Source organism: Podarcis pityusensis, assembly GCF_964106645.2.
Source record: "Podarcis pityusensis genome assembly, chromosome: 1".
NCBI lineage: Eukaryota > Metazoa > Chordata > Lepidosauria > Squamata > Lacertidae > Podarcis > Podarcis pityusensis.
The window spans coordinates 85,900,249-85,926,394 of record NC_138028.1 but is presented as its reverse complement, the minus strand read 5'-3'; the positions used below and the strand labels follow the sequence as shown (position 1 = coordinate 85,926,394).

The 26,146-nt window shown below is 47.8% G+C and overlaps 1 protein-coding gene across 6 annotated transcripts in view; it reads left to right on the top strand.

The window, feature by feature from the left end:
- SPEG (striated muscle enriched protein kinase) overlaps positions 1–26,146 on the top strand; it is a 104,504-nt gene that overhangs the window by 74,388 nt on the left and 3,970 nt on the right. For all 6 annotated transcript variants that reach the window (XM_080980748.1, XM_080980749.1, XM_080980753.1 and 3 more), the window contains 22 exons: positions 1,417–1,589; positions 1,999–2,111; positions 2,753–2,921; positions 4,181–4,274; positions 5,198–5,398; positions 5,586–5,646; positions 6,064–6,141; positions 8,750–8,922; positions 10,120–10,146; positions 10,501–10,653; positions 11,987–12,029; positions 12,324–12,392; positions 12,782–15,005; positions 15,812–15,967; positions 16,667–16,783; positions 17,335–17,502; positions 18,032–18,154; positions 19,107–19,271; positions 19,746–20,517; positions 21,639–21,878; positions 24,631–24,854; positions 25,994–26,069. In XM_080980748.1, the coding sequence (XP_080836874.1) occupies positions 1,417–1,589; positions 1,999–2,111; positions 2,753–2,921; positions 4,181–4,274; positions 5,198–5,398; positions 5,586–5,646; positions 6,064–6,141; positions 8,750–8,922; positions 10,120–10,146; positions 10,501–10,653; positions 11,987–12,029; positions 12,324–12,392; positions 12,782–15,005; positions 15,812–15,967; positions 16,667–16,783; positions 17,335–17,502; positions 18,032–18,154; positions 19,107–19,271; positions 19,746–20,517; positions 21,639–21,878; positions 24,631–24,854; positions 25,994–26,069 (5,619 nt within the window). The remainder of the gene's footprint in view (positions 1–1,416; positions 1,590–1,998; positions 2,112–2,752; positions 2,922–4,180; positions 4,275–5,197; positions 5,399–5,585; positions 5,647–6,063; positions 6,142–8,749; positions 8,923–10,119; positions 10,147–10,500; positions 10,654–11,986; positions 12,030–12,323; positions 12,393–12,781; positions 15,006–15,811; positions 15,968–16,666; positions 16,784–17,334; positions 17,503–18,031; positions 18,155–19,106; positions 19,272–19,745; positions 20,518–21,638; positions 21,879–24,630; positions 24,855–25,993; positions 26,070–26,146) is intronic.

The following is a 26,146-nucleotide window of genomic DNA, read 5'->3' as shown; positions in this document are numbered from 1 at the left end:
TCTTTGGGAAAGGGAGTAGGAGGGTGAAAGGGAAAGAAAAAATAAACGAAGGAGGGATTTTTTCTAAGAGTGGCCTGCAAGGAAGGTATTTGGCTTTTGCTGTTTTTTATTTCATTGCTTGTTTATAGCCCTAGTCTCCAGGCTCAAGGTGAGGTAGAATAATTTCACCAGAAAATCTGATGTCGCTGAAGGACTCACAATTTAAAGGCCATTTTGTCCTTAGCTTGGAGCGCAAGCCTGGGTTTGACATCAAATGTTGAACTCAGCAATGGCAAACCATGACCCTTTTGGTAAGTCCACCTGTGTGATACAGGTCTTTGCAGTGGAGGCTGGTCCATTAGGAGAATGGGAGACTGCCCCACAATCCCAGATCGTCCTCAACCCCAGCCCCTACTTGCCTGCCTTTGTAGTTACAAACAGTCCAGGAGACGGTACTGGCGCTCAGCTTCTTCCTACTTAGTCTTTAAAAAAAAAAAAAAAAATTAAGGGTTTTCTTGTTTTACACCAAACCCTACTTAGTCTTTTTAACAGGAAGGATGGGTACCAAACTGGGATTAGTTAGCTCTGTCTGTCATTGCCTCTGGCTCTACCCACAGTTTGGGCTCCCTGCTTTCTCCCCTAACAGTACCCTAATGGGTCTCTGCAAACACCTGCGCGTCTCATGTTCCCACTTTCAGATATATGGCTGAAATATCTTAGGTGGACGCCAAGGATGAAATTGTCACAACTTTAGCAACCTACGGCACTGAGTGGGTTATACAGTGTTTGGCTGAACATTCATTCTCACCATCTTTTAATTTATTGGAATATGCATGAAAAGGAATTATAACACATTTTTTTATATTGTATAACTTTAGTTTCAGGTGTGACTCAACAGCTCCTCATGCTGCTAATGTTTATGTTTCAAATTAATCAAAAGAGCTGTGTTATGAGTCACCCCCATGAAATATGTCATGCTTCTCATCAGGAGCTCAGTGTTAAGATTCTGAACAGAAGCAAGAGCTGTGCTCTTAATTGCTGAGGAACCTGGATTTGGTATGAAGCCACAGAGGCAGTTGGTGAGGCAAGGTGACAAGGAACTGCTAGTGGCAAAAGGGGTGCAACAGAGGAGGCTCCCTTATGCCGAGTCAGACCGGCAATTCATCTGGTTCAGGGTTGTGTATACTGCCTGGTTGTGGATCTCTGACAGGGAACATTCCCAGCCCCACCTGGAGACACCAGGGAATGAACCTGGGACCTTCTGCATGCCAATCAGATACTCTACCACGGAACTATGTCTCTTCTCCGAAGTAGTGGGATTTATAAGGTGGGCTTCTACTAATTCCCATTGTGCTCCTGGCAGGCGCCTGACTTAGCGCTATGTTGAATACAGCCCTGAGCCTCCCACCCCATGCTCTTCTGCCTTGTCCCTGCCAGGTCCGGTGTGGTGCTGAAGGACAGCGATGCCAGCTGGGAGATGAGCATGCCCGATGATGACCAGCACGCCTTGCGATTCTTTCGGGTGGGCAGGGGGGATGTGGGGGAAATGACCTGCGAGGTGAGCAACCAGCATGGATATGACCACTGCTTCATCAGCTTGGAGTTGGCAGGTATGGGATGCCCAGAACCCCTGACATGCTCCAACATCGTCCCCAGTCTTGGCTCTCGGACGTGTCTCCGCTGATGAGCATGCCCCACATCCTTATATATGGAGTCACAGCCTCGCCTATTGGGATAAAACTTGCCTTTAAGCTCTTCCCAGAATCTGGAAGCAGACTTAGGGCTCACCCAAGCCACAGCCAGGTATCACAAGAGGCAGCAGTCTGCTCTCTGTCCTAGGCTTTCACATAAGCTGGATATCACAAGGCCAGCGGAGAAGGTCTTCCCCAGAGGGAGGGAGGGAGGAAGATATGCAGCTTCTTTAGTGAACTAAGCTGGGAAATTAATTTATTTTGGGGTCACTTAGGGAGGGGAGGGGATCTTCCCTTGCTTCAACAAATTATGTGTTTCTGTCCCCAGAGGCACCCCGCTTTGAATCGATCATGGAAGACATTGAGGTTGGGGTGGGCGAGACGCCACAGTTTTCTGTGGTGGTGGAGGGCAAACCCCTCCCGGACATCATGTGGTACAAGGTGAGTGTGGGTCTTGGTCTTGGGGAGGCTGCCTGTGACTGAAGGATGTTCCTAAGCTTCAGTCTATGCGTCTACTGTGTCCACCCTGTCAGTGGCTCTCAGTTTTAACTCCTAGGGCCCATGATATCTCAGCCATGGCCTTCTCCTCAGTGGAGCAGATTCCCCTCAATCCTAACCAACTCAAGGGCTTCTTGGCCTGACATGAGATACTCAGGAGTCTCTGAGTGGCTAACTGCTTGGAAGTAGGGCATGTGCCTTCTGTCCTTTCATGTGAATAGCCAAGGCCCAATGGTGTGGAATTAAGGCCTGCCTAATATTCTCATTCCCTGCATCTTGAATAATACAACTAAGTAGAGACATGTGGGTTTGTTCAGAAAGAGAATCAATTGAGGAAAGGGCCTTGGACAGGGAGTCTCAAAGAGAAGCTCGATCCTCTTACAGTTTCCTGAAGAAAACTGGGCCTGTAACAGCACAGTAAGAGAAAACTGTAAAGGAGATTTCTTCAACCTGTGCTTAGGGATGATGGGAGTTGTAGTCCAAGAACATCTGGAGGGCAACAGGTTGGGGAAGCCTGCCACATGAAATGGTTCCGCCTACCTGATGTTTGCAAGTGGCTTGTCTTGATGAAATATCCCCAATAGGATGAGGTGCTCCTGACGGAAAGTAACCACCTGAGCTTTGTGTACGAGGAGAGCGAATGCTCGCTAGTTGTGCTGAACACTACAGAGCAGGACAGTGGGGTCTACACGTGCATCGCCCGCAACCTGGCTGGAGAAGTGTCTTGCAAGGCCGAGCTGGTCGTCCATGCAGGTACGTGATATTGTGCTAGTCATAAGAGCTGCTGGGCTTTAGTTGGGTGCCAGGACTGCAAAAGCAGTGTTGGCTGTGGGTCTCCTACTGGACCATGGTGGGTGCCAAGGCAAGGCTAGAATTGCAACTGGCAATGCTCAAATCTCGAGATGGCATGTGTGCTGCCCAACCCAGCATCTCTGAGGTCATTTGGTGGAGCTGGAGGCTTTAGTACAACAGGCAGAAGATTCCATTGACTTGACTAGGCAAGGGCAGAAGGCCAGGCTCCTGTCATACTGAGAGTGATCCTGACCAAACCAGAGACTGCCTGCCCATCACAGGAGGTATATTGACCATCTCTGCTCTGTTCCAGCCTAAGAACCCTACATGGAACATTGGTAACTGGTTTATACAATGAGACCAGTTTATAAAATCCAGCACAGTATTGTCTACAGAGTTCTAAGCAGGTGTCTTCCCCTGATCTATCTAGAGATGCCAGGAACTGAACCTTGGACCTTTTGCATGTGGAGCACATACTCTACTGCTGAGCTACAGCGCGCAGTTGGCCACTGTGAGAACAGAGTCCTACCCCAGATGGTTCTTTAGCCTGATCAAGCAGGAGCCTTGTCATGTTCTTACGTTCTCAAATGTGAATTTGGAAGCACACCCAGAGTGTGAATGAGGATGCTCATCCCCTCCCCAATGATGTTTAAGCCAGGGATTCACTCATTCAGGTGATCCGTGGTGTGTCCGTGGATTTGTGGTTGAAGATGGGGAATGGCGCACCCATTGCATTAAATAGTGATACTGATTTTTAATTGTATTTGTACTGCTTCTATTATTTCTCATCTTGTATTTTATTGTATTAAAGTTTGAATTCTATGGAATAACAACATATAAGAAAGACATCATAATTGCTACACGAGGCAGAAAAATGATTAAGTGGTCCAACAAGACGCTCTGAAATTTTCCAGTGGTCCATGGTGAAAAGATTTGGGAACCACTAATTTAAACCCAAGTCCATAAGGGAGTCCCTCATAATGGACTTCCTACTAAAGATTTGCACAACCCATAAAGATTTGCACAATCCTTATTCCTCTCATAATATTGTACCAGTGTGGGCCAATAGGATAAGAGTCAGCTCTACATGAGGATGATGAAGCTTCCCAGGTGAATGTCAAAGGGGGACAGGAGGAGTCATGGTCTTGTGCTGCTTATTCTCCCCCCCCCCCCCAGTACCCCTGATCTATCACTGCTGCTCCCACTGTTGCTCTCTCTAGCTGTGCCAGATGCTGACGCCGCACGGGCAGAAGAAGCCGCACACACAGCTCGTCGCCTGGCTGAATATTACGATGTCCACGAGGAGATTGGCAGGTGAGGGAGTCCTCAGGGAAGATAAAGCAGGTTATACTGGGCCTTCCTCTTGGTGTGAGGTGGCTCAGGCTTGAAGGCTCCTTAAAAAGGAATGGGAAACCTGTGACCATGGAGATGTTGTTGGGCTCTATCAGTCCCAGCCAACATGGTCAGTGATGGAAACTGTAGTCAAACAAGGTCTGCAGGGCCACAGGTCAGTCACCCTGACATGCAAAGGAACGGATGCACTACTTGCCCACAGGAGTTTTGTTGGACTTACAAACACAGGTCCACCAATGGGTTGACCAGGTCTGTCCCCCTGGTGTACAGTTTACTGTTACCTGGGGTTCAGTGCAGTTGTCAGAAGCTCACACAGTAAGGCAGTGGCAGCATCTTTCTGCTTTTCCACCTTTGCTCACATATGGGGATTTAATCTGAATCGATTCTTCCTGGGGGGAGGGGGGCAATTGCCTCTCACTCCCAAGTACGTGGAAGGATGTAGCAGACACCTGCCTTTACTACCACCTTGTCCCTGAACTGTGGCAAAGCCTCCCGGCTTCCAGAACACTCTGCTGGTGATAGTGGCACAGCCTCAACCCTGGGAGTTTGCTCTGGGATTAGAGCCTTTCACCGAGGCTTCTCATGTTGCTTTGGTAAAAGCCTGTGCTTTACCAGCATTTAATTGATATACTAATTGGAGGCCTCTCCCTTCAGGTTTAGAACAAGTTTTCTAGAGAGGACTAGAAAACAGCAGGGGCTGGGCCCTTTGCTTCTCCATCACTCCTCCATCTTCACAGGAGAAGTCACTCTGCCATGCCCTCTGACCTCTTTCCTTAACCAGCTGGGTCAAGGTCAAAACAGGATGACCATAACTCAGCAAAACAAGGGGAAGAGCAAGGAATGGGTCTGGGTGGTGCCTCATGATGACCTGTGCTGTTCCTCAGGGGAGCCTTCTCATATGTGCGGCGAGTGACCCAGAAGAGTTCCGGTTTGGCCTTTGCTGCCAAGTTCATCCCGTGCCGTGCCAAAGCTAAGAAATCAGCACGCCGTGAGCTTGGCATCATAGCTCAGCTGGACCACGAACGCATTGTCTACTTCCATGATGCCTTTGAGAAGAGGAATGCCATCATCATTGTCATGGAGTTGTATCCTCTATTTGGGAGATCTGGTGGTGGTTGGGAGACCCAGGATCCAGCGCAGTAGGCCCTTTAAAAAATATATGTTTTATTTTTTGGTAATGGTTATGAGGGACTCCTAGGTGGACACTGCTTTTGAGAAGCTGGCAGGGTGGGGTCTCTACTTACATGACATTTCCCTTGACGGACTATACAGCTGCACAGGAGAAGAACTGCTAGAGCGGATTGCGAGGAAGACCTCTGTGAGCGAATCTGAAGTAAGAGCAGGCTGCTGTCATGGGAACAGGCCCTCAAGGCCATCTTATCTTCATTGTCCTGGAAGGGCTTCATTTCTTAGAAAATGTATTAACGCTCCTTTTTCAGCCTGTATGGCTTTCCTATTAGTTTACATGTAATAATAAAAAAACCACAGCAAAAGAAAACAACTGTATAGGCAGTGAAGCAGCAGGTAAAGTAAAATCATAAGAGTTTGAAAATGATTGAAAAGCAATAGATCTTAAGAATAAAAATAAAAACCTAGCTAAAGAAGTACCAGGGACAAGGACGAGCAGATTTCCATAGCAATGACAAGTTGGTGGTTTGGGCTCCAATCCCACCTTCTGTGTGTGTCTAATTGGATGTCTCTCTGTTTGACTGTACCTTACTCTGACTGTTGCTGGGTTACTCACCTGCAGATACGTTGCTACATGCGGCAGGTCCTGGAGGGTGTCAGCTACCTCCACCATCATGGCATCTTGCACCTTGACATTAAGGTGAGTGCTCCCTGGCGTGTCCTGCTGTGGTCAGCCTTGGCCCTCATCTGTATTCCCTGAGCATTTGGCTTAGCCCGGTTGGGATTCAACTCTTCCTTTGTACAGACTGAAATCATGGGCCCCATCATACATTTAAAGTACTACGATACCACTTTAAACAGCCATGGCATCCTTCCCGCAAAGAATCCTGGGGAATGTAGCTTGCTAAGGCTGCTCCCCTCACAGAACTAGGATTTCTAGAGTAGTTTAACAACCAGTCCTTCCCAAGGAACCTAGTGTAGTGCAGCAAAATTATTATTCCTTATTATTCTTTATTAAATTTATATACCACCCTGTATCCACAGGTCTCAGAGGAGTTCACAAGATAAAATTACAAGATAAAAAACACAAAATACATAATCAGAATATCAATAGAAACAGCCGAATAACACACCCCAACATATAAAAACAGTTTTTAAAATTTACTTTTTTTAAAAAACACAATTAAAAAGCAGTTTAAAAGTAGTTTAAAAGAATGTAAACAGTACTCTCTGCTGGGCAGCAGCAGTTCTTTTTTCAGGCCCCGCCCTAGGCCTGGTGGAGAGAGGCAGGAGCAGGACCCTCAGACTCTCAGCAGGTGTTCCTTCCTTCCTGGGCAGCAGTCCTTTTGTTGTCTGTCAGGCCCTGCCCTGACAGGGAATGGCTAAACTAATATGATCTTTGATGCTGTGGAATTAGACTTTGCTCTAGAAATGTGTTGGTGAGAGCTGCTATCCTGTATTGCAGAAACAATTGGAAGGCCCCAGGCTTGTCTCCCTTGCTTTTCAATTCTCTAACATCCTTGGCTTTCCACCAGATTTCCACTGGGCCAATGAATGGGCTGCAAGGAGGTTCTGGGAAGCTTATGGAGTAAGAACCAGCTTGGGTAGCCAAAGGTATCACACTGCCTTGTGAGAACAAAAATTCCAAATAACCTGAGGTTGATGGCAGAACCCCCCCTTATAATATATGCTTGTTAAATAGTGAGTGATGTTCTCAAGGTACCTGTAATCTATAGTATGTTGTTGTTGTTTGTTTTTTGTTTGTTTTATACCCTGCCTTTTCCCCTGATGGGACTCAAGGCACCTTACAGATTAAAAATAAAAAACATAGGAAAACATTTGTAAAAAAAAACTAAACATTGATAGAATTAAAACTATACACATATATAAAATCTATTAAAACTACAGTAAGGGTGAGCAGAAGGTGGACTGGGATCTACTAGTAGATTTCTGGGTGACTTGATGTAGATTGGCAAGGATTTCTGACTCCCCAATTGTTTAACAATGACAGCAACAAAATTATTATTGTCATCATTGATTTATCAGTTGCCTTCTGAACAGCTGTCTCAAGACGATGTGCACTAAAGATAATTAGAAACAGTTAAAAACACAAAAAAGCAAACACATTTAAAACAAAACTAAAACTGTATAATGTAGACACTTGTGGTAAAGACCCATTTATCCAGCTGGGAAAGCCTGTCTGAACAAAAATGTCTTCAGTTGTTTCCGGAAAGTGCAGATAATGGGTGCCTGTCGCATCCCTCCCTTAATTATACTGCTGAAATGAAGGAAAAAACATTTTTAGGGTGGGAGGATAACCAGGAGTAGATTTTTGTGTGAAAGGATTGTGAGCTCTGTTTTGTTCTCTTACTCAAAACAAATTATTGGGTCTGGTCTTTTATTCTGAGAAACACATTTGAGATTTTTCAGGAACCATACAATAAAACCAAACCAACATGTAAACCAGCACACATAGTACTTAAATGTACAGAATAGTATACAGAGAACCCCAAACAAGGGAGAAAAGGAAAGAATGAACCCCTCCATCCCCTGTCCAGAATGGGAATAACACCAGGAAGAAGACACACCTTGTACACAATCTCACCATTAGGACACACATATCACAAAGCAATGAAAGAAAATGGGGGCAGGAGGTATGCACATTCTATGGGACACGATAAGAAATGATGCCGCCCCACCTACGATATCACACTTCACCAGAAGAATTGATGGCAGAGAGACGGCCTGGGCTCCCCCACCCTGTAATTATTATAAGAGGAAAAAAGGAACCTGCCACTTTTTAGTTCACCTCTGGCTGGGTGCGTTTTTCAGATAAAGCTTCCTGCCATACATGGTTGTGCCACCTCTGGAGGGTAGGTTGTGGTTCACTTTTCCAATCTCCATCCATGCAACCTGGAGGAGATGGATTATTAGCATGGTGTTGAAAATTTTAATGTGACATGCTGGTACAGTTTTCTGGATTTGTGCAAAACTAAGGGATCAATAAAAACACACGCTCCTCCATTCAGGAGATTGCTGGAAATAGTTACAAGCATGCACAGCATTGAGGAAGTAGTGGACATGAAAAGGGGCTAGACACCTTTCTGAAGACCACAGCATAGCTCACTGGTGTGAATAATGCAATGTTGGCTGTAGGGAATCCCCTGGAGAAGGGAATGATTTCTGTAATCTGTGCCTATTGTGGGTGAGTATCTGTCACGTTTCACAGTTGTGAATTATTTTGCTTACTTAGCAGCTTTTTCTCGGGGGGCACCTCCTTAATACCTCTCCACTTTCCTTTCCCACAGCCTGAAAACTTGCTGCTGGCTGAACCCGGCAGCGATCAGGTGCGGATCTGTGACTTCGGCAATGCCCAAGAGCTGCTTCCGGATGAGCTGCAGTACTGCAAGTATGGCACCCCCGAATTTGTGGGCCCCGAGATTGTCAGCCAGAGTCCAGTCTCCGGTGTCACCGATGTCTGGTAAACAGATGCACCTGCACAATATGATGTATGCCTGTGCACACACATCCCTGAAACGAGCACCAGAAAGGAGAAATTAAAAGCTAACGGGGAATTCCTGAACTTGAGTATTGGGCAATTTCAGGGAGGAGGAATTACTGGGATAGGCCCTTGCTTAACCTGTAGTCCAGAAGATTTTTCTGGGACCGTGGGATGCCTATTGGAAGAACAAACTCAATTGGACCTGGGCTTGCAATTGCTGGTTTGCATGGGGCAGAGTCAGCACAAGTGAGGTGTCAGGGTTGCTCCCTGTGCAGCTTGTTTTGCCTTGACTCTTGCAGATCAGCCCATGCTGTTTCCCCTTAAAGACAGTGCAAAACACTTTTGTATAAGTCTTACTTGGGGAGTGTGAGCATGATGCACTGGCTCATTATTGCCCATTCTACTGTAGTGCATTTGTTTCAACCTTAAGTTGGATCCCGACCTCTTGAAGACTGTTACAAATCCAACACTGCAGACCCTAGAATGCCCTGGTTCTCTGGACTCCCTGATCATGGAGCCATACCATTTGCTAGCCAGGGGCTAATCTAATCTATCTATTGTTACATGCACCCCAAGGCTCGAAGCAGTGAGAACTCCAGGGGTGTGTCATAAACTTGATTTCTGAAGGCTTGCTTTTGTTTTGTGACATATGGTTTATTTTCACATGCATACAGTACAAGTTGAACATAGGTGGAGTTTCACAGCATTAAACACACACCAGCAGATGCTTCTCCCTCATCAGATTAGGGGGGCCACCAGCAATGTAGTATTCTTGCAGAGAGCAAAAACAGAGGCATATGGGTTAGCACATTCCACAACTGGGAGAGGGAAGGTAAGCCCCCTTCCCAAAAGGCTCTCTTCTGGCAGAGGGGTCTCCAGCCTATAGCTCCTGTAGAAACAGATCACTTCTACTTGACCATCTATTTTGCAGAAAAAGCCACCACACCTTATCTGACAACTGAAACAGCCCTTCTGTTGTCCAGACCCTAACCTTACAATCACAGAATCATTGAGTTGGAAAGAACCTCAACCAGCTCAACCCCTGATACCATCATCCCATTTAATCTATCTATCCTTAAGATCACTAAGTATAGGTACCACCTGGATCATATAACTTAACTCCTCCTAGAGATGTCCTGTCAAAGCACTGAAATTTTGTCTGTTCTTTCTTTACAGGCCAGTGGGAGTAATCACATATCTATGGTAAGCCTCAGCTTGGAGGACTGTGCTAGGACTGTTCAGGTTGTTCCCATCTCCCTTGCAGCTCTACCATATTATGGTAAAGAGAAGGCACAATGAGAAATACCAGGGCTCTTGCTTGTCCTGGAAGCAGATAATTCCACCACTATGCTTTGACATAGTGTTCCCATTCAGCTCTCCAGAGAGCCATGCTCTACTGTCTCCAGGGTGTGAATTACGGCTTGGGGAACCTTGAAAAGCTACCCCAGTAAATTTCCTCACCCCATCACTACATCCTTGCATGCAAGGGCATGGGAAACCCAGAAAGCTTGCCCCAAGCCTGCGAGCCAATGATTTTCTGACTATTCCCTCTCTCAGTCTCACAGGGATCTCCCCGTTCGTGGGTGAGAACGACAAGACCACACTCATGAACATCCGCAACTACAACGTGGCTTTTGAGGAGAGTATGTTCACAGGACTGACGAGAGAGGCTAAAGGCTTTGTTATCAAAGTACTGGTCAATGATCGCCTGTAAGTACTAGGGTATATTAAGGGTCTCCCTGAGGATTAGATAGAGGCATTTACCTGTGTGGGATGCAAAGAGGACTCCCCACACACATACTCCCTGCCCCCATGGCAGAGAGAGGGGAAAACAACTATAATTATTCCTTCTCTGAGAAAGGGAAAGCTATGTGTCCAGAGGCACAGAAAGAAAAGCCACCTTAGAGTGGGGGCCAAAGAGAGTTCCAGGCCTCCCCTACCAGCAGGCTGCCAGGGCTTTGCAGCGAGAAAATTATGCTCTAGGGCCCCTCCAGACATCCTTTTATTGTGTGTTGATGATGATTTGTGCTCAGGATGCTCTCAGGGTGGCCACACGTGATCCTGTGGCTTCCTGCTGAAATCCTGCGACTTTTTATACCACAAGGATTCTGGTATACTTTTGTTCAGTTTTTGTAGTCTTATAGCCCCTACAGGTGGCAATAATGTGATAGCATTGAGGAAGCATTACAGAAGTCAAAGGAAATCAAAATAAATCTCTAATGGACTGTTATTGTGCCAAGAACATATTGCAGAACACACACACACAATAAAACAACTGCCCAAAGGGGCCAACATGTACTACATCCACTTTAACACACCTTTTGCACTTAGGAAAATTACAGAGAAATGCACTGGAAAGTGTGGGACGAATGAATGGTTAAGGAGATATAAGAACCTCAAACTAGCAAATGAGGATGAACGATCATTATTGTATAACCTCCCCACAAACAGATCGGAACGAATGCTCAATGAAGACCAGACATGGCATAACCTCTGTCTGTGTAAGCTTTGTTTAAGCAAATCAGGATAACAGCTCAGTAAACAGGTTGTCTGAAGTAGCCGAAAGACACACAATGCTTGGGGACAACCCCCACCCCACCAAAAAGCTTTGATTTCCCATGTGATCCTCTCACCCTGACTTCCATGTCTACTGTAGTAGCAAGCAAGTATAGTGTATTATTTATTGATGTAACATATTTTAATCCTACCTCTTGAAAAAAACCAAGGTGATTGTGCAAGAGTGATCCCACTCTTTTTAAGCTGTGAGGTTTGTTAGCCATTCTAGAAAGCAAGGAAATGCTCTCACAGTCCTTTTATTCAAGCCTGGAAAGAAGGAGCATTGGAATGCAAGTAATCAGAGGACACCATTCTGCTTTTGGTGGGAGAGAGGAGAGTGATTGGAGGTGGGCTGGAGGAAGCAGAAGGAAAGGAGCAGGACATGCTGAGGAGCAGTGTGTGGAAGTGTGGGGTGTGTGGGCTTTAGCCACAGCTTTCCTCTGTGCTAGCGAATGCTGTATTGACTCGTTCTTGTTTTCCTTCCCAGGAGACCCAATGCAGATCAGACCCTGGAACACCCCTGGTTCAAGGTAAGTCCATTTTCTGATGCCTCTTTAGAAAGAGAAGTGGGGCCCATGTTGGGTGGTGGTGCCTTTCTCTAGGCAGGAGAAAATCTTGGTAGCTCAAAGTGGGAGAGGTTCCTTCAAGCAAAGGCTTCTGCCACACATGCAGGGAGCAAAAGCAACTCTTTCCGGCTGCCTGAGCCAGAGGCATCTCTTTGGCCACTGTGGGAAACAGGCTGGACTAGATAGGCCTTTGTTTTGACCCGGCTACAGAGCTCTGCTTGTTCTTCTGACCCTGCCTGCTTCCACCCTTCCTTTCAGACATTAGCCAAGGGCAAGAGCATCAGTACAGATCATCTCAAGCTCTTCATATCTCGCCGGAAATGGCAGGTAAACTTAGTACCTGACAGCATGATGGCAATTTATTGATTGGTTGATTTGCAGTTGTGAATTCCCTCCAGCAGCAAAATTAAGGAGGGGGTGGATGGTAAGGTGGACACCATTGTGCAGAAAATGCTGCCGTGGAGCACAAGTGGTGTGTGTGCAATTGTGAGTGTCTGTGTGTGCATATGACCCTGACAGTTTTCCATGGTGCTCTTCACATGTTGTTGGTCAACCAACGTGTCCAATGGTCAGGGATGATGGAAACTACAGTCTGGCCTCATAAGGAGGGTGGGCAGCCAAGCCTGTGAAATGAGGTGTGGGTGGAACAGAGGCTCTCTGGGTCTTTGCTTGAGCTCCATCCCATTCTCCCCTCAGCGTGTGCTTTCTTTCCCCAGCGCTCCCAGATCAGCTACAAGTGCAACATGGTGCCACGGCCGATTCCTGAGCTCCTAGAGGACACATCCAGCCACTTGTCTATTGCTGTGCCTCGCCTCCTCAAGGAGACCTCGGTGTTGTCCTCCTCTTCAGATTCTGATGACCCAGAGGAGTTGCCCTACATTCCCATGCCCCATCAGCCCGAATTTTCCGGCTCCCGCATGTCGCTCACTGAGATCCCAACAGATGATGAGCCTCTCAGCCCTGAGGGGGCTCTAGCAGATGAAGAGGGCACATTGATGGAGTGGCAGGATGATGAGGGGCAGGGAGCTGTGGTGGATCCCAAGAGAAAGGAAGAAGCAGAGCTCTCTTTCAGGAGGCAGAAGGGCACGTTGCCACGGAAGCGCTCCACAGAGGCTGAGGAGCCTTGCTCTTCTGACGAGGAGACTCGCGAGGCCCAGAAAAGGCCAGAGTACCCCAGGAAGGCCCTGAAGAAAGGCTCCAGCCTGGATTCCCCAGAAGCATCTGACAAAGCCTCGCGTAAGGGGGAGCTGCGCCGTGGCAGCTCTGCTGATAGTGCCCTGTTGCTTAGTCTCCCCTCGGATGAAGCGGAGCCCCACTCCCGCAAACGCCTGACCAAAGCAGCCTCCATGGAGCTGCCCCGTCGGAGCCCCAGCCCCGGCACATTGTACCGCAGGAAGGGCGGGCTGCCAGAGGAAGAATACACCCAGCGCCTGGAGGTCATGCGGCAGCGCCTGCTTCATGGCAGCCCCGTGGACGGCAAGCTGAGCGGCTTGCGGGGGCCGCTGCTGGAGACCCTCGGCCTTGAGAAAAAGGGCTTGAGGCCTCCCAGGCTGGAGAAGCAGCTGTCCCCCGGGCACAAGATGGTGCGCGCAGCCTCCAGCGAGACGGCTCCACAGCACATGCCCCCTGAGGGGCGCCTCCTCCAAAAGAGCAGCTCCTTCAGCCAAGGCGACGGGGAGCCTGTCACCCTGCACCGCCGCTCCGGAGCACCGCTGGAAATCCCTTTAGCCCAGGCCGAAGTCCAGAGGCTGAAAGAGACGCCGTCCCTCTCCGCTCTGAATGAATCCAGGCCCCACACGCCACACGAGGTTCCCTCCAAACCGCCTACCCCTGAGGCGGAGGCGGGAACAAAGCCCATCGGCAGGGCTAGCTTGAGGAGACCAACCGCCAGGGGACCTGAGGAAAAGGCGTTGGCGAGATTGTCCAAACCTGACGCTCCAGAAGCTGTGAAAGCCATAGGCTCTCCAAGGGAGTCAACAACTCGCACACCCATCTCACCCACCCCAGGCAGCTCGGCCCCCAAGCGCTCGGCCTACGCTGATGTCATGCAGAGCCTGGCTGGCGAGTCATCCCAGGTCCCTCACAGGGAGGCCGCAGAACCTTCTGTGGCTGCCTCAGAAGGTATACCTCAAACCTTTCCAGCTGCAACACAGTCCCACCCCACTGCTGCCTTTGCCAAGAAGGCTGCGCAGACCCCCAGCAAGGAACCCTCCCCCCAAGTTCGCTCCTCCAGTGCTGAGCACATCCTGGACATTGACTCTGAAGAGGTCTTTGAGGCCAAATTCAAGAGAGGCAGGGAAGGCTCCCTCAGCAGGGGCCGCAAGCTGCTCTCCAGGTCTGAGGAGCGGCAGCTGGCCGGGCCGCGGGAAGAGGGCATCTACCGGCCAGGCCCTGTGGGTGCCCCGCTGGAGCTGTCCAAGTCTGGGGTCTCTCGACACCTGGGCGAGCGCTCTCGTTCTGTGCAGGACCTGCATGAAGTGGAGAAGGAGGGCGGCTTCATCCGCAGGATGTCGATGCGACTCCGACGCACGCCTCCCGTCGAGAGAAGGAAGGCCAAGGAGGAGGAAGGAGGGGGAGCGAGGCTGTCTGGGGGCCTGGCTTCCAAGGACAAAAAGGACTCAGACAGCCAGCAGTCGGAGCCTGGCTCCAGTGAGTCGCCCGTCATGGCTGTGCGCAGGAAGATCGGGACCACCATGGGGCGCCTCTCCACGCATCTGCGCAGCCACTCGCAACGTGGCGAGGAAGACCAGGCAGCTGCTGCTGGTGGTGACCGTATCAGGCAGCCTGAGAAGAAAGCTCCTTTCCTCTCTCACCTGCGCCGTGCAACTTCTGAGGGGGAAAACCTGCGTCAAGTGGGTATCCCGCAGAACCAGCTGGCAGCCCAGTCTGCAAGTGTCCCTTCCACAGAGTCCTTCCAGTCTGACACATCCACAGGCAGCGGTGAGCAATGGTCTACAACCATTTCCCACCTGGGAAAGTGTGTGTGTGTGTGTTATGGTTGATGTTTCTCCATTGAGGGATCATGGCTCCTCTGGGCATGTTTAAAGGCATCCTTTATAAGTGCTGCATGACTTTTAACATGGGGAAGGGAGTGAGGCTTACAAATTGTAGTTCCACCAACTTGTTGGCCACTTTTTTGGTTGTGGTACAAGTTCCAGGAAAATGCTGGAGGAACTGGGGATCAAGGAAGAGAGAAAAAAGAGAGAATAATAAGTTGGATATTTTAGAGGATGCTAACACGGCTGAGGTGGAGGAGTATGTGTGATTTGAGAGTGACTAATCCTGCTCTGGGCACACCACACATTCAGTAGAAGCTTCTTCTTTGGCGATCACTTAGCCGAGTAAGATTGTCTTCCATAAACACGGTTTTAACAATGAGTCTGTAAGTGACTGTGGAGGCCAATTCTGGACCCACACATCCTTCCACAGTGAGGATATTGGTTTCCGGGCGGGAGTTGATCACGGTGTGGATTTGCCAAGCGTGCCTTCCTCCTAGCACGTTTCTCCCTTGCGTCCTGAGTTTGAGTGTCTACAAAGCCCATGACACCTTTGGTAAAGGCTGTTCTCCAACTGGAGCGCTCGCAAGCCAGTGTTTCCAGGTTGTCAGTGTTTATACTACATTTTTTTAGATTTGCCTTGAAACAGTCTTTAAAGCAAGCACTGCGTCACTCAGGCCCCCCAACCATTTCCCAGGATTCTCTTAGCTTGCGCAAGAAAGAGCCCACCCATATCTGTCATTTTCACAGGTCCTGGTGAAAGCCAGCGGCGCGGTTCTCGCTGGGAACGCTGGAGCTTGTCCAGATCCAAGAAAGACAAGGTTGCTTCACAGCCCAACATTCCTGCCAGCCTGAGAGGGGACGGTGTTGTCATTATGAGTCAACCCTATGTGCTCAGCGAGTCAGGTATGCCCATGAAGAAGTGTGGGGCCAGAGCTGCCATTGAGATAAATTCAGCCTGGTGTAGCTGGCCAATGGAAGCCTGAGTTGCTCTCACCTGTTCAGCTATGCTAGAAAGTTCCAGCCGCCGGGGCAATTACAGTGGGCCGTTCTAGGGAAACGTGATGGCGAAGGGCTGAACCTGTGTCTTCTCCACTCCACTCTATAGGGCAGGGGTGGGAAACCTTTTTCAGCCGGAGGGCCACATTCCCGCGTGGGCTGCTTGTCAGTGGTGGGCACAGCCAGGGCAAAACTGAGTGGAAGAGGTGGGACTCCTTAGAGCAGGCCAAATTCCAGTCATGCAAAAGTCAGAGGTTACTCCTCACACCTCTAAATGACCAGGCAAGGAAGAGGCATTATTACCATTCAGGGACACATTCTAGCTAGGCAAAAACACTCAAGGAAATAATGGAGCAGGACCAGTGAGGGGTGGAGCATGGGAAAAAGGGGTGGAGCCTGTAGAGAGAGGCATTGTGTAGAATTCTGAGGGCCAGGCAGAGAGTCCTGTGGAGCTGCAATTGGCCCCCAGACCTGGGGTTTCCCCAGCCCTGTTACGGGGATCATTTCTATGCTGGGGATGGAATTTCTGCCAAACCTTTTAGCACCATCTATGTGGTACTTGGAAGCAGCCTCGGATTTACCCCTTTTATTCTTTGTCCAACGCAGACTTCCCTCCAGTTTTCCACATAAAATTGAAGGACCAGGTATTGCTGGAGGGAGAGGCAGTGCAACTCTGCTGCCTTCCTGCAGCCAGCCCTGCCCCTCGCATACTGTGGATGAAAGGTAAGCATTGTGTCACAAGGAGCGTGTGTGTCTGCATGTTGGGGCAGGAAGAAGCAATATAGTTTCTTGACTCTCAAGATCAGAAAGGTGGAGTCTGATACCTGCCGAGTTGTTTCCAGTGTGCGATTCCTAACAGGTATCCTACCAGACAGCCATGATGCAATGCCACCCAAGGCAGGTTCAGCCACAGAGCTAGGAGAGGTCAAGCCCAGAACTGAGCTGCCATTTGGGCATCCATGCTGACAGACCTAGCTGCATACCCCTGCATCACCATGGTGCAAATTGTGTATCCTTGCACTGGTTGCCATCCACATGGTTACATTCTCTTGGAACTCAGAAGTGCCGAACTCTGTTGGGATAGAGACCCCTTGGGTTCAGCCAGGAAAAGAGGTACTCCAACTTCTGATGAAGCTCACATGTTTGAGTAACTGAGTATGAACTCTGTGGCAAAGATGCATTAGAGCACAAGCTACAGGAGAAGGATGTAAGGCAATGTGCAATATTGATATACCTACAGTGGTTGTACGGATCGGTTTTCTTGTCCTCTGCAGATAAGAACACCCTGGTATCAGAGGGTGTTCTCAACATTGTGGCATGTAAAGATGGCCGCCAGCTGCTCACCATCTCCAAAGTCTCCAAGAAGGATGCAGGCTTGTATGAATGCAACGCTACCAATGCACTGGGCACTGCCACCAGTTCCTGCACCCTGGCTGTAGCAAGTAAGGATAGAAAAAGAGTGCGCTCTGGTTCCCCACCACCCCAACCAAACATCTATGAGCTTGTTGCGGCAATATATCTCATGTAGCAATGGAAGAGAAATATGATTCAGTGTGCATTGACAACCGAATCTATAAAATTCACCTATTCTGAAACAGCTATCCCTTTACATTCACACTCATCTGAATTCTGAAGTGCAGTTCTCCAACCAAATAATCTTTACAAAAATGCATGTATTATAGGAATATATGCATAAAAATGGAGATATTTGTGTAAATACGTGTACCTTAGTTAAAAAAAAAATGCATGCAGAAATTTATCAAGAGAAATTTGTACTGAAATGATGGTACATGAGTTTTGTTTTTTATAAAATCCACAAATTCCTGCAAAATGTGGAGAACTGAATTTAAGACGGGGGGAAAATAGAAACTGTGAGAAACGAAATCGACAGATCCTTCCATCCCATATCTCATTGGTTACTATCTCATGCTTTTCCATTCATTTCTCTTTTCTCAAACCTGTTCCTAACAGAAATTCCTGGGAGACCAGGCACCCCAGAAATCCCCCAGAAGTACAGGAACACAGTCCTGGTGCTATGGAGGCCAGCAGATACTCAGGCACCCTGCACGTACACGCTGGAACGGAAGATGGATGGTATGAACTGGTGGGATGTGGAAAATATTGCCAGCTGCTTTCTGCCCTTTCCTTTGCAGAGGCTCTAGTCGTCACATGCATTCCCCTGGTTCTTTGTGGACCTTCTGGGGCTCCATATCCACCACCTCCATGTTCGCATGTGCAGAATTTTTTATTCTTCTAATAAGGCTACAGTGCAACTTGCAGCCATCTTCTCATTCCTACTCCTTTAGTTGCCTGCCCATTCCCAAACAGCTGGTGGTACATCAATACCGAAAAGTATTGCTTCCTAGCAGTCTCCCTTCCCCATCCTCTTGCATTATATGCAGTTCAGTTACAGATTCAGTCCAAATCTGAGGACAAGATGCGGAGTTCATCACCTTTCTGTAGAGATGGGTGTTTAGATTCAATCTTCATGCAAGGCACAACCTCTTGCAGTGAGCCCCCCCCCCCCCCGAGGCAATATCCAGCCACTGTCACACATGTTTTAGTAACATGATCCAGATTAGCAGATATGGTGCACGCCTTACGTGGAGCTGATTCTAGAAAAGAAACTTCTGAAGTTCAGAAACTTCAGCTGGTGCAGAATTCAGTAGCTAGGATGGTGCTTATCAGAGCATATGACTCCAATATTGTTCATTTGCTAACTGTTCCTAATTCAAAATCCTGGTTATGACTACAAAGCCCCAAAACAGTTTGGGACCAAGCTATTTACAGTCCTGTCTTATTTGCATTCTTCCCCATGCTTTGTGGAGCTCTCTGCCCTGCCCTAATCAATCCTCTCTTTACCTGCATTTCAGTCTGATACCAAATCTTTTTTTCTTGTACCATGTTTTCATTTGATTCCCCCCCACCCCGCATTCTGTGGTTTTATTTTTTTGTTTCTGGTTTTCAGCATTGGTTTTGTTTGGTCTTTAATGTGTTATATTTACTGCATATAGCTTTAATTGATGTATTTCTTCCCCCGCCCCAGGAGAGCATGAGTGGAAGTTGGTCAGTTCAGGCATCGCTGACTGCTACTTCAACGTGACAGATCTCCCCGTTGCGAGCATGGTCAAGTTTCGTGTTGCCTGTGCTAACAAGGCCGGACAAGGCCCCTACAGCAACCCCTCGGGGAAGGTCTTCATTGAGGGTGCAGGTGAGGACAAGGGAGGTGCTCTTAGTCCTGATAGTCTGAACCAACCAATAGGTTGCCATGGCTGTGTACACACCATACATTGAAAATACATTCCCACCACTACCAGGAATCCTAGGAGCTGTTGTTTACCCCTCCAGGACCTTTAACAAATTACAGTTCCCAGGATTTTAGAGGGGGGATTTGTTTCAGATATATGGTATGCTTCAAAAACTGAATGGTGTGTATGCAGCCATTGTGCTTGCAAGTACTCCACAAGCCATGTCCTAAATTCTGGCTGCAAGCCCACCTCATGGTGTCAAGGTGCAGCTGCCCTCGGTAGGGAGGATATTTCTTTTATTGAGCTGGCTCTGTCATAGTTGGGATTCCCACTGTTTGCTAGCTGAGAGGGGTTCCCTCTATAGATTTTCCCTTGCCTTCTGACAAGAGGCAGGCCCTCCACTTTTGAGCCTAAATCAGCCTCTTCTCCTCTCCCAGAACCCAAGACTGCCTTCTCAGCTCTCACTGCCAAAAAGAGTACAACTGCCCTGGAGAAAGCCGCTTTCACCAGATCCACCCAGACCCTCACTGACCAGTCTCCCCAACCCGTGCGCAGAAATACAGGTCCCCTGCCGTCCTCCCCTCCCAGGAAGCACAAGGGGGCAGTGCCGGCACAAGGGGGGAAGGCTCCTGCTGCCCCCAAAGTGACTCAACCTGAGGAAAAGCCTCTGGCCACGGTGAAGGCCAAGCTCCCAATTGCGGCCCTGGTTCCATCCTCCAAGGAGGCCTTGTCTTCCGAACCTCCAGCTGTTGTGCCATCCACCTCTCCAGAGCCAGACTTGAAGCCTTCCAGAACAGCATCTTCTCTCAGCACCCACAGTGCCTCAGTGCCCACCAGGGTCTCGCCTGCTGCGGCATCCTCCCCTGGCTCTTCCGTCTCCAAGTTTTCACCCATCTCTCCTGCCTTACCAACCCCTGCGGCAGACTCGCCAGTGACCGTCTCCCCGAAAGCTGTTCCCTACATGGCCACCTCTTTCATCTCCATCCCACCAAGGGCGCCCAGCACGACAGAAGGTGCACACAGCCAGCCAGTTACCCCCAGCCCAGAAGAGGGGCCTTCTCACACTCGCTTCCTGAGCCGCAGCGCTACCCCTGGCCGGGACGCTGGGAGTGGGGCTCAGAGCAGGCTCACTTCAGCTTCCAAGGACGAGTCGTCGTTGCGCCAAGGGGTCCCTCAAAAACCCTACACCTTCTTGGATGAGAAAGCAAGGTAAGAGATCTTTCATAGGGACATAGGAAGCTGACAGCCCAGTGCATGAAGTGGTCATTCTGGTCCACTGTTATCTAGCTGTTGGTGCTCCAGGTTCACAGGAGAAAACCTTGTTCCCAGCCCTGCACCTAAATATGTCAGGGTCTGAACCTGAGACCTTCTCCTAGATAGTGTGCAAAGCAGCACAGAATGCCTCCCTCTAGTCCATTTCTGGACCAGGAATTTCTCAGCATTGGGTGCAGCAACCGACCTTCTCTGATCCTGGATGTAACCAAGGGCTCTCATGTTGTAGCCATAGCATTAGCAGCCTCCCTTGCCCCTGTCCGGTGCCTCCAAAGTATCTTCAGAGATTTAGACCCCACACCAGAAGCCCTCCTTCTCCTCTGTGCCCAAGCAATGCTAAACCCCCTTCCATTCCCTTGTGGTACATTTCAGTCATGCACTTGACTCTCCGACTCTCATCTCCACAGGCCCAATCACACAACCATGTTTATTGCATGAAAATGGCAAGAATCGTATGGCAACTGTTTCATTTCAACTAAGCCGACGGAGATTAAACTTGTCAAACAAATTCAAGAGCTCTTTCTACGCATTATGCGGTTTAAAGTAGTAGACCAAAGTGGTAGAATTCTGGATAGCACTACTTCATACTGCTGTGGCTGGGCAACACATATCTTTGAATGTTCCCTCCAATGCTTTTAAAAAACCTTATATGTACTAAACTAGCTTGTCAGAAACATTTAGTTATAAACTCTCTTCTTAATGTGCTTGCTTACTACATGCAATGAACTTGTTACAAGATGGAGCATTCAAAAATGTGACACCTTCGCGGCTGTGATCTGGAGTGGTACTGTCCAAAACTGTACTATCACAGTCTTATAGTCTCACTCTGTAAAGCAGATGGGGAACCTCCAGCCCACAGGCCAATCTTGGCCCACTCTGTCTTAGCCAATCCTGGGTAATTTAACCATGTGAAAACTGTTGTCATATCCATTGAACTCTGTGGTTACATGTGCAGTGCTGTGTAACAGAAGCTATGTACACTGTGCCTTAGCTTTTGTTAGGCAGGCCTAGCAAGCGTCCAGACATGCACTTGGCATGCTCCATGTATATATGTGCAGGGGCCGGTTTGGAGTGATTCGGGAATGTAAAGAGAATGCCACAGGCAAGCGATTCATGGCCAAGATTGTGCCCTATGAAACAGAAGGCAAGCAGAGCGTCCTGCAGGAATACGAGATCCTAAAGGGCCTACACCACGATCGCATCATGACTCTGCACGAAGCATACATCACCCCCCGCTATCTGGTGCTGATAGCTGAACACTGCCCCGGGAAGGAGATCCTCTACCACTTTGTTGACAGGTTTGTTGGGGGGTAGGTTGGGAGGCAGGAGGGGGTTAGGGGTGGGACTCCAGGATGTTAAGAGGAGAAGCTCTGTGTCTGAGGGTCCACAGAGGGGTTTGGCTAACTAGCAAGGTAACAGAGAGTTGCAAACATAAAAACCAGGACGAGACAGAAGTGTTGGTCTAGTCACATGCAGTGGGGGCATGAATCAGTTTGTGGGCCTGAATCAGTTTTAGTTGACCAGAAAATCCATGGCAGAGGTGATAACTTGGCAATTGAAGAGGGCAAACTGTGCCACTGAGTCAGAATAGTAGAGCTGAAGGGAAATAAAAGTAACACAGTCCAGATACCTCCACTCGACCCAAACATTTGAACCTATTCCTTGTCATCTTCTGCTTTATAATGTGGAACAGCAAGAGACAAGTAAATTATGCTATGCTTTAAGACACTGTAGGACACCTTTAGTAAAATACATCTAGATGGTTCAAGGAAGGGCCTGGCTTGAATGAAGAGTAGTTAGTGACTGAGGACCACATTATACAGAGGAATTTTTTTCCTGCAATCTTACTTCTGTGAATATGTAAAAGATAAACGGATATAAACCTTTCCTGCGCTTTGATGTTATGAGATTGACATGAGCGGATTCCTGTGAATGTGCAACTTGATGGGTTTACAGTCATTAGTTGTTAACCCTTGCCTCTCCTATTCCTCTTGTGGCTGAAATGCATAGTATATGTTCCTTGAGGCAAAGACCTTTTTTGTTGTTGCTTTGCATAAGAAAAGGGGTGAGGGATTCATTGTCCTCCAGATGCTGTTGAATTCTGCCTCTCATCAGCACAGCCAATGGCTGAGTTGGTGAGAGTTGGGAATCCCAAAAACATCTAGAGGGCCACTGATTCCCCACCCCTGCTACAAAGCATCATGTCAATTGATGGCACTCCCATCATGATCATATACTGGCAGCAACCTCAGATCTCTGAGTGCCAGTCCTCATGTAGCCAAAACAATGCCACCCGTGAACAAAAGGCTCAGGGAAGCCCCAAGGTTTGCAAAAGTACAAAACATTTGTGGGGGTGGGGAGACCTAAACAGCCCAATAAGAACTGAACGTGCTCAGTGGGCATAGAATGCAGACCGATGGGTAGAAATGGAATGCAGTATCCTGACAGGAGATACTGTATTTTGTCACGTCCCACATGTATAAATAGTAGTATACTAATTAGTAGTATATCATGATAATAATGATAATAACAAATTATTATTATTATTATTATTATTATTATTATTATTATTGTGTCATCGGATCATAAGTGGCTTTCTGTTGTGCAACTGATACTCCTTGCAACACTTTTAAGTGGAATTTCTTTTTTCAGAAGAGTCTGTATAGAGCACAGGTTTCCAGAGCCTCTTATTTTAATTTTAATGCATTTGGCAGCCAAAATGTCTATGTCTCTGTCCTGGATCTAGCACTGTTCAATATTATGACTAATGACTTCAGTAAAACATTAGATTTTGCTGATGATACAGAACCAGAGTGGGTGGGGGAAGGAATTGCAAAATGTTTAGGCTATGATTCAAATCAGAAAGATCACAATCAGTTGGAGCATTGGGTGGGCTGGGGGTAAAACACCCAAACCCAACAAATGGATAAAACACAGGACAGAAAACCCCAAGTGGACACAAGACAACTAGAGGTAACTGCTGCCTATTTCCCTAAAGGGTTGAGGGGCTGCCTCGCCCCTATGTTTCAGACTCCATGTGATTCTTCAAACCCTGCTGTGGTTCCAGCAACCTGATAGCCCTCTCCTCCTCCATGAATTTGTCTCATCCTCTTTTCAAGCCATCCAACTTGGTGGCCTTCACTGCCTCCTGTGAGAGCAAGCACCATAGCTTGGCTGGTGCTGCGTGAAGAAGTACTTGGTTTTGTCTGTCCTGAATGTTCCAACATTCAGCTTCAGCAGATGTTGACGAGCTCTAGCATTATAAGAAAAGGAATATGGTGGTGGTATTTAGTCACGAAAAGTGGAATCTACAGCAACATGTTGCAGTGTGGAGTGCTTCTGTTCAGTCAGCCCCTCGTGCCTTTGTTCCATTTTCCATTCCACCCATTTCTCTGATGTTCCTCCAGCCATCGGTCAAAATTCCATGGCTGCTAAGTCTGCTTAATCCTCACTGGGATGTCCTTTGGGGCGTTCCTGTCCTGTCCCTGTCCTCCCTCCTGTGTGGGGGCAGTGCTATTTTGATTGCACGTGCAAAGCCTAAGCAGCAGGAACAAAGTAAATTGCAAAGTAATCTAGAGCAGAAACAGGGTGGTGGTGAAGTGACTGAAAGTAAAAATGAAAATAAGAAAATAAGAAACTAACATATTGATCAGCTCTTGACCATTTAATGTCCCCCGTTGTCACACAGCAACACACAAGGATGAGGTTGGGGTGGGGTTAAAATTTTAACTTCCAACCACTGTCAGCAAAAGACATCATAGGTGGGCTTTGAATGGGATTGTACAGACAGGGAAAAGTTTTTAAAGAAAAGATCAGTTCAACAAATGTATAAAACAGAAACAAAAATAGATGTATAAGCTGTTTTTTTTAAAAAATAAAATAAAATATAATCATGGGTTTGCACTGTGTATAACATAAACTCACCAGTGTGCTTATTTAGGAGTAATGGTACCATATTGTTGTTTAATTGTACCAGTACAAGTGCAAGTGCAAGGGAAGGGTTCTTGTGTCCTTCGCTCTATCCTTTCGATGACATGCTTTACTCTACAGGTTCCGTTACTCAGAGGATGATGTGGTGGGGTACGTAACACAGATCCTCCAAGGACTAGAATATCTGCATGGACGGCGCATCATTCATCTTGACCTGAAGCCTGATAACATCATTGTCAGCCCCACAAACACATTAAAAATTATTGACTTTGGCAGTGCCCAGACCTACAACCCACTGGTGTTGCGCCAGCTGGGGCGTCGTGTTGGCACACTGGAGTACATGGGTGAGTATCTTTATGGAATTGGCATACCAGAAGATTGGGTAGGGGAGGATGTGCGTGAGATTTTGTGGGCAAAACAAACTGCTTGTGGAGTAAGTTTGCCATGGAATGAACATACGTGGTACCTATAGGCCGAGCTATACATGTGGCTAATGGGTTGGAGTTGCATACCATTTAATTGACAAAGGGACTAGCATCAAAGAGTGGAGATGGCAGAAATGGGGGGATTCCTCCCTCCCCAGAATGTTAAGTTCTTGGTTTCGTAAGCTACTCTTTTGCAGGACTCACACTAGGAGATGAGGACAGAACTTTAAATCATAGAGTTGGAAGGGACCCTAAGTATCATCTGGTCCAACCCCCTGCAGCTGTCCCATACAGGAATCGACCTGCAGCCTTGGCATTATCATCACCATGCTGTAGCCAACTGAGCTTTCCCCAGACACTTTACTGTTAGGTTTGTGTTTGTTTGTGTGTGTGTGTGTGTGTGTGAGAGAGAGAGAGAGAGAGAGAGACAGAGAGAGACAGATTTGCTAGACCACAGATGATTCACTTGCATCTTAACCATAGAGTGGCAGAGGATCAATCAGCTTAATCCAGTGGGTCTCACTAGCACAACAAACAGAAGCCCCTCTGGGCTCATTATGGCAATTTATTTATTTATTTTTGTATAAGATTTATTGCCCACCATTCACCATAAGGTCCCAGGAAAGCTTATAAAAATATAATCATACAATTATAAAAGCAAGTAAGGCAGTTTATACAACTATTAAAAAAACACAAGTAAAACCAGCAGTGAGGTGGCATGGAGGGGCAGAGACACCTACCTGACTTTCTGGCATGTGATCCACTGCTGTTTACCAGTAAAGAAAAGGGGGATGGGAGGGACACTGGCGTGGTGCAAACACACCAACTCCCAAATTTGCAGCCAGCTCACCTCTCCAAATAAGCAGTAGTGACTGACCTATCAGGAGGTCAGGTATACACTTCCCCCCACCCCACTGTCCACCCCTGAGTAAAAGAGTTCCAAATAAAAGCAGCACAGTATAGGTTAAACAAAAAAACCTTTAGCTGTCAAAGGCCAGGGTAAAGTGGTGCAGCTTCTATGCAGGGAAAGATATGACCTTTCACTGTTTACTTTGCAGCTCCAGAAATGGTGAAGGGGGATCCCATTGGTTCGGCAGCTGACATCTGGGGCTTGGGAGTCCTCATATACATCATGTAAGTATGGCTGAAGAGGACGAATGTGGGAATCTGACAAGCAGGGGAGAAGAGGTGGAATTAGAAATGGATGTCCA